Raw genomic sequence first — 7,260 nt, 5'->3', positions numbered from 1 at the left:
CAGGCCAGATAATATAATAAGACGCTGTTTAAAAAATAATACTACCAAAAAAAAAAGTCGGCGCATGCCTTTAATCCCAGCACTTGGGAAGCAGAGGCAGGCAGATCTCTGTGAGTTTGAGACCAGCCTGGTCTACAAGAGCTAGTTCCAGGCCAGGCGCCAAAGCTACAGAGAAACCCTGTCTCGAAAAACCAAAAAAAAAAAAAAAAAGTACTGTGCACCCCCAGTCATCTGCCTACAAAGGGGAAAGCCACACACAAGTAAATCCTGGAGGTAAACCGAGCTCCAGAAGAACAATTCCAATGTCCCCACCAGGTTTACAAAGATCTGCTATTTAATTACTTCCAACAAGACATTGTTTATAACCCACACCTCCAACCTGTCCCAGCTGGAGGGAGTGGAAGTGGCAACAATCACAACGGACTCTAAGTTTCCACAAAGCATTGGTTTATTAGAAAGTTCCTTTTCCTCATTTTACAGCATATATATCTCTATCGTATGTGATAAAGTCAAATACAATCTGTTATGCTTGTAAGTAAGGATAGGTTATTTTGTTTTTCCTTTTTTTTTTTTCTGAAGTTTTAAAACTACTATTCTGGAAGTTAAAGAAAAAATTGCCTCCAGGAAAGCAGAGAGGCAGCCAGAGTATGGCTCAATCTACAACCTAACGGGAAGCAGCACAAATGTTAATACTGTTTTATTTCAATATTTACATGGGCTGAAAGCAAGGAAAATGAGTCCCTTCACTTCAAATCGATTTCATTTTTCCAGGGCCAGTTCTCCAAAGAGTGGTATTTCCGAATTAGGTGAAGACTGAGCAGGTAGGATGGGCTCAAACAAGGGCCTCATTTGCTCAGCACTTGCTTCTCAGAAACTCAAAACCTCTTCCTTCTGGGGATCTGAGAAGGCCATGAATAGAAAACCCTGGCCTAGGCAAGTAGGGCTTATCTTGTCAGCTGTCAGCTTAACCGGTCCCAGTTACAAGAAGAGCAAGCACTAACAGCAGAGGAGATGAGACCTGCATTACAAGCACCTTTGGGCCAGAGTGTTAACTAGGGCTGAGAGCCTGGGTGAAGGCAAGCGGGGAAGAGGGACTGATGCACTTCTGGTCAGTGTCACGGGAGAAAGCAAAAGGAATCTCTACTGCTGAAATCGAGCTAGACAGACGGCATACAACTGTGAAGCCAAAGACCTAAAAGTACCTATAAACGTGCTTACCTCCCAGCAAAAAGAGGAGAAAACTGTCCCAACTCTATTATCCTCTGGTCTACTTCTATTTTAGTTTCTAGCCAACCCAAAAGGCACATTAAAAAAATTGTCAGAGGGGGCTAAATACTAGGAAGGCAAATAGACTGCCTGGAACAAGGTACCAAGGGAAACCAAGGGTCCCTCCCTCTTCCCAGACAATCACCGAGTGTCACTTCTTCCAGAGAATAAAGCTGCTGAATCAATCTTCCCCTCCTCCACGGAGTCAATTGTTTCTCTGTATAACAAAGCATGTCAGGGAGACCACTGCAACTGAGCATCCTTCTGATGCCTGCAGCTGTTTGCTGCCCATCAACTCAAAAATCCCAGTGCAGAATAAACCAATTACTGCAAATTATTTAACACTTGTCCCAGCAAAAATAAAACAAAAAACAAAAAAACAAAAACATTTTTATAGTTCATAACTTCAAAAAATACAGGAGCTTGATAAAATATACATGCTTAGTCACTTTTGTATCTAGCAGAAAACAAATACTTTATTTATTAATTTTTTTTAACCTTATAACCTTTAAAGTTTCTTAATTCAACTAGGGCAAACATATTTACAGAAAGCCACCAGAACAAGGATCACTTAAAGAGCTGGATGTAAAAAATATTATTGCAGTATACTACAAATACGGAACCTTTTTAATATGGGCTACAAAAAGCAGCATTTACGTTTATAGAGTTCAGTGCAATTTTACATTAAAAAATCCTATAAATTAAGAAGAAAACATCAACATAACAGAAGAAAATATACCCTCCAGACATAAGCTCCTTTCTGGGAAGCACATGAGTGACTCTATGGTCCGCACAGCTTCTACTCATGATAGGATCTTCTTTTCTGGGATATGTAGATGCCTCTTCTGGGCTGAGGGGCATGAAGACAGTAGTGCCAAATGCGTGGCTCTGTTTGTAAGGAAAGTGGATCGAATTGCAGCCTGAGTTGCTTTTGGTTCTAGGTTAGACTCCCTCTTCTACCTCATCTGGGATAATGTCACGAAATGTTGTTCAAAGACACTGCCCAAAAGTGGTGGAGGTTCCACTGCTGAAGAGACAGCCTGGCATTGAGAAGGCCAGGCCAGATGGGCCCATGGCAAGTGCTTTGGTGACAACCCATTAGAGGAGGGAAATGTTTTAAATTTACAGGAGGAAGAGCAGAGGACTACAAAGTAGAGGAGGAAGTATCTATGCTTGACAGTCTGCTGCAGAGGAGTGTGGGTAGCACTTACTGGTGTTCCCTAAGGTAGAAACACAGGAGGGAGAACGAATAGAAAGGGGGAAAATATCCCTGATAGTAAACCCAAAGCAAACCTCAAATCTAAATCCATCCCTGCAAGCCAAAACTCATTTCTTTGGCTGTCAAGACACTGCCCATTCCAGCTTTCACTTGCTGGTATAAATGGCTCAACACCCCCAAGGGAAGAATAGGTCACCTTCCCTGGCCCAACTTAAACTTAGTCCCAACTCAAGTACCATGGCTGGGAGGGTGCTGCAGGTCCTGACCTGAGAAGATGGGGTGAAGAAGAGGGTGAAGATGAAGGGCAGTGGCAGCTGCAGCAGCAGGCCGTGGCGCAAGCAGGGTGGGATAGAGGGCAGCATGTGGGACAGGGTGGAAAGTGAAGGGTCCGGGATGGATGGCTGAAGCAGGAATTATATGGATAGGGTGACTAGCAAGAAAAGTGGCAGGGTGGCCAGGGATGATTGAGTGAGTGAGATGGGACAAGGAAATAGGAGTCAGATGGGGCTGGGGAATATGATGTACTTGGGCAAGTGGCTGGGGGTGAGGATGAGGGTGAATGCCAATGGCGGCGGCGGCAGCCGCAGCATGATGCTGTAGAATGGCATGTTGGACAGTTGTGATGGAGGTGGCAGAGGCTGTGGCTGGCTGCTGAATGTGGATAGGTTGCAGGGCTGGTGTGGCTGGGGCCAGGGCTGCTGAGGTTGGAAAGGCCTTTACTTGTTTGGCCAGAAGCTGCTGCTGGATGTGCTGCTGTGCAGCCTGCTGGAGCTTGCTGTACTTCTCCATCTCCTCAGGGGTGAAGGTGATGGGCTGGCTTTCTAGAGGAGCCAAGGAAGCATCCTCAGTCCCATCTGTTGACTCAACACTAGGCTCTCCACTGGGAGCATAGCTGGGGAAGTGCTCAAGGTCTGGGGCTATAGGCAGCAAGCTGGATTCCACAGGGCCTGGTTGACTGCCACTATCCAGAGACTCCAGAGTATCCCCATCACTGGGGTCAGGGAGGTAGTTATGGGAGAGGGCTGGATCCCCAGGATAGCAGTCAGTGTGTGCTGCGGTACCTAGCGGAGCCACAGAGTGATCAGCAGTAGCTTCTTCAGACTTTGGCTCTTCTGGGGGAGGGTCTGATAAGGGACCAGCTGTTTCCTCTGAGGAGAACTGATGCCCAAATGGAGCATCACCGCTCCCTGGGGACCCTTCTTCTGGCTCTGACTGTTCCTGCTCTTCACCCCTTTCCAAGCCAGACTCTTCACATTTCTTACTGGGCTTCCGGGTAGCTGGGAGCTTCCCTATCAGTGGAAGGACAGGCTTATTACCAAGAGAAGGGGGGAGCTTAGGCCCAAAGTAACCTTGTGGGGGATTCTTGTACTTGAGCCCAGCCTTATTAGGGGTGGCCAGCACCTCCTCACACACATTGGGTTTCCTCTCCACTTTCCTGGACTGGATCTTCTCTAATAGCAGCCTGGCAGTGACAGAATTCTTATCTTCAGGACTGCAGTCACTTTCTGATCCCCTTCCTGTGCCAGTATTGCTATTCTGGGAGGGCAGGCCTGTTCCTTTACTGTCATCTCCTCTGCCATCTTCTTTCTTTCCAGGACCTTCTCCCCGACCTGATCGGTAATAGTGGGGAGACTGGGAGCGGTAGATCTTCGACCGAATGAAATCCCGACGGCCAGAGCGCCTCTCCTCTGGGCTCTCATGACCCCACGACCCCTTTCTGGAGCCTGATCTCTGGGAAGGGCTCCTGGTGCTCCGGCTTCGGTCTCGGCTATAGCTCCGGCTTCGCTGCCAGCTGTGGGCTGTAGTGCTGCGACTTCTCCTCTTGCTTCGACTGCGACTACAGCTACTGCTGCGGCTTCGGCCCCGGGATCTTGAGCGCTCCCTCGTATGACTCCGAGATCGGCTTCGGGACTGGCTGCAGCTGAGGCTATAGTCGTCATCGGATGATGAGTATTTGTGTCGTTTGCACCTGTGTTTGGAGCTGGCATAGTCTGAGTCGTCTGAATCATGAGAGCGCTTCGAGTGCCTTCGGGACCGGTCACTGTAGTCACTGTAGCTATCATCAGAGTAACTGTGCTGCCTACTGTAGCAGCTCTGATCTGAAGAAGCATCCGAGCTGCTCGAGTAAGAACGCCTGGAGCAACGGTGTGGGGAAGGGCGACGGCCAGACCGAGAGTGGCTACGAGAATGCTCACTGCCTGAGTCTTCGTCTTCATCCTCCTCTTCTTCCCCTTCTTCCTCCTCCTCTTCCTCACTGTACTGGGATGGAGACTGCTGATGCAGCCTGTGAGAAGAGGCATCATCACTATCCTCATCCCCACTACTGGGTTGGCTCCGACGGCTGGAGCGGCTGCTACGTTTAGTGCCAGCTCTGCGCTGGCAAGATGAAGTTGGAGGTTCACCTTTGTGTTTCCTCCCACTGTGATCTTGGGAACTGCTACCACCTCCATCATCCTCTTTCTTGCTGCTGTTTCCTTCTTCAGCAGGAAGGGATCTCCGCTGGGAATCATCTTGGGTGCATCGGCGTCGTCTTGGTGGTGCAGGGCTACCACTCCCTGGCGGTTCTGGTTTGGGTCCTCGTTCAGAATCAGCTAGGGCTGATGACTTGTTCTTCTTTCGCTTTCGTTTTTTACGCTTCTTAGATTTCTCTCCACACTCTGCCTTAGAACTTTTCTCTTCCACATCGGCCTTGTGTTTCCGTTTATGCTTACTGGATTTTTTGTGTTTCTTTTTCTTTTTGTGTCTGTGGGACTTGCCTGATGGTTCTTTCTTGCTAAGATGGCTTCTTCCTGTGTCTCCAGTCTCTGACCTATGACCACCACCAGGCTCCTGCTTGTTCAGGCTGCTACAGGCAGCCCCTGAGACAGGTTCATCCATTCTGCCTTCTGAGGAGTGTTCTACATTCTGCTCCCCCTCCTTACTTTTATCATGCTCTCTAGGATCAAGGCCCTGGAGACGATCCTTTGAGGAGCCTCCGTCATCTTTTGGTTTTTCTGTCCCTTTAGCCCTGGCATCTTTGTTTCTTGAAAGTTTAAAGTCAAAGTATAAAGGATTACAACTGTAGGAAACAGAGGGTTCTGCTTTGGTGAAGATTAATAGTTCTGATGGCCACTGGAGGGCAGTGCTTTCATCCTTGCTCAAAACTGGGAAGAATGGACCAGTGGGATATTTGGGTCCTTGGCCTGCTGTTACTGCTGAGGTGGCCTGCGAAACTTCTTTAGGATTGGATTCACGTGTCTGGCTCTCTGAAGTCTTCAGGTTCTCCATACTCTGCTCACCTATACCCTCTCCTGAGGCCTTCTTTGACTCAGATTTGTCTCCAGGCTCTGAAGGCTCAGCCAGAGCGGTTTCCTTTTGCGGAGGCTCAGAAACTTCACCAACTGCCTTTTGTACTCCTTGGTTTGCTGCTGCCTTAATGCAACCTTTAGGCTTAGGAGAACTGCTTTTCTTGTTGTCTGGGGCATTCTTCGAGTGTGTACTATGATCGCCTTCCATTTGTTCACTGGCTCTCATAAACAGTAAGAAGGGAAAATTAGGTTTGACTTTGCAGTGTGCTGGGGGGATGTAGTGGTAATATTCTGGCTCTGTAGCTCCAGTTCCTTCTTCCCGCTTCATCCTTTTTAACTTGGACAGTGTTGAGGCAAGGGACCCTCCATCCGCAGGGTCTTCATCTTCTTTCTTCCCTTCAAGATTACTACTCCCATCAGTATCTCCCACCTTCTGCATCCCTTGGTCAGAACTCTTCTCATCAGTTTTTGCTCCATCTTCAGAGGTTCCTTCCTCTGCATGGTCCTTGAAAACAGATGCTATTGATTCAAGTTTGACAGGAGCCTTTTTGGCAAAGGAAAATGAAACTCCCAATTTTTGCAGTGGGGGCCCCAGAGTATTCTTAATGCCAAAGCTGATACCTTGGGAGGCTAACCCAGGAGTCTGTGCCAGTCCAGTGGTATTAGTGATCTGTACTGCAGTGAAAGAGCCCCCTTTATCCGTGGAGAATTCAGATCCAAGGCCACAAGAAGAAACAGCACTTGCACCACTGTTTGTTGATGACTCATCTTTATCCTCATCTCCACCATCTTCATCTACAGCCACCGTGGTTGGTCTGAACATGGGACCGCTTCCAGGCGCACTGTATAGTGGTTCAGAAAGTGAAAAAATAACACATAGGGTTAGAGTTATATATTTTATCTTCTTCATCCTTCCATTCATCATAGGTAGATCTCAAAGGTGCAGAGCAGTAGGTCCCTACCAATGTGATGCATGGAACTTGTTGAGCAGAGTTAGGCAAAGTTTCATTTGATTAAAGCAACATACTAAATTTCCAAGGCTAGTTAGGAATTGGCTCTTAAATTATCTGCCCTACAAAAAGGCTTATCTCATAACTCAAATTAAAAAAAAAAAAATTTATTTTAATTTTATGTGCATTGGTGTTTTGCCTGCATGTATGTCTGTGTGAGGGTGCTCAATACCCTGGAACTGGAGTTATAGATAGCTATGGGGTGCTGGGAATTGAACCTGGGTCCTCTGGAAGAGTAGCTAGTAATCTTAACCTCTGAGCCATCTCTCCAGGCTCTACAATTAAAATTCTTTTTCTTTATGGTTTCTTTGTGAGTGTGAGTGTGTGTGTGTATTGGGGTTAATCATGGGTAGGAACTGTCACCTTCAAGGTATGCCCTTTCCACCAAGCATATCCATTTTAATCCTCTTGGGATGCTTTCTAGGACTTCTCTTTTTTTTTTTTTTTTAGCAGAAGACGGCATACGAGATTAAGCATG

The 7,260-nt window shown here is 47.2% G+C and overlaps 1 protein-coding gene across 7 annotated transcripts in view; it reads right to left on the bottom strand.

Moving 5' to 3' along the window:
• Positions 1 to 435: 435 nt before the first annotated feature.
• Positions 436 to 7,260, bottom strand: part of Gpatch8 (G-patch domain containing 8) — a 73,911-nt gene continuing 67,086 nt past the window's right edge. For all 7 annotated transcript variants that reach the window (XM_013354433.2, XM_013354434.2, XM_005369103.3 and 4 more), the window contains one exon: positions 436 to 6,614. In XM_013354433.2, coding sequence (XP_013209887.1) covers positions 2,714 to 6,614 — 3,901 coding nt within the window. In that variant the 3' untranslated portion in view covers positions 436 to 2,713. The remainder of the gene's footprint in view (positions 6,615 to 7,260) is intronic.

This window comes from Microtus ochrogaster, unplaced genomic scaffold (assembly GCF_000317375.1).
Source record: "Microtus ochrogaster isolate Prairie Vole_2 unplaced genomic scaffold, MicOch1.0 UNK44, whole genome shotgun sequence".
Taxonomy (NCBI): Eukaryota; Metazoa; Chordata; class Mammalia; order Rodentia; family Cricetidae; genus Microtus; species Microtus ochrogaster.
This window is presented reverse-complemented; position numbering and strand designations above follow the sequence as displayed.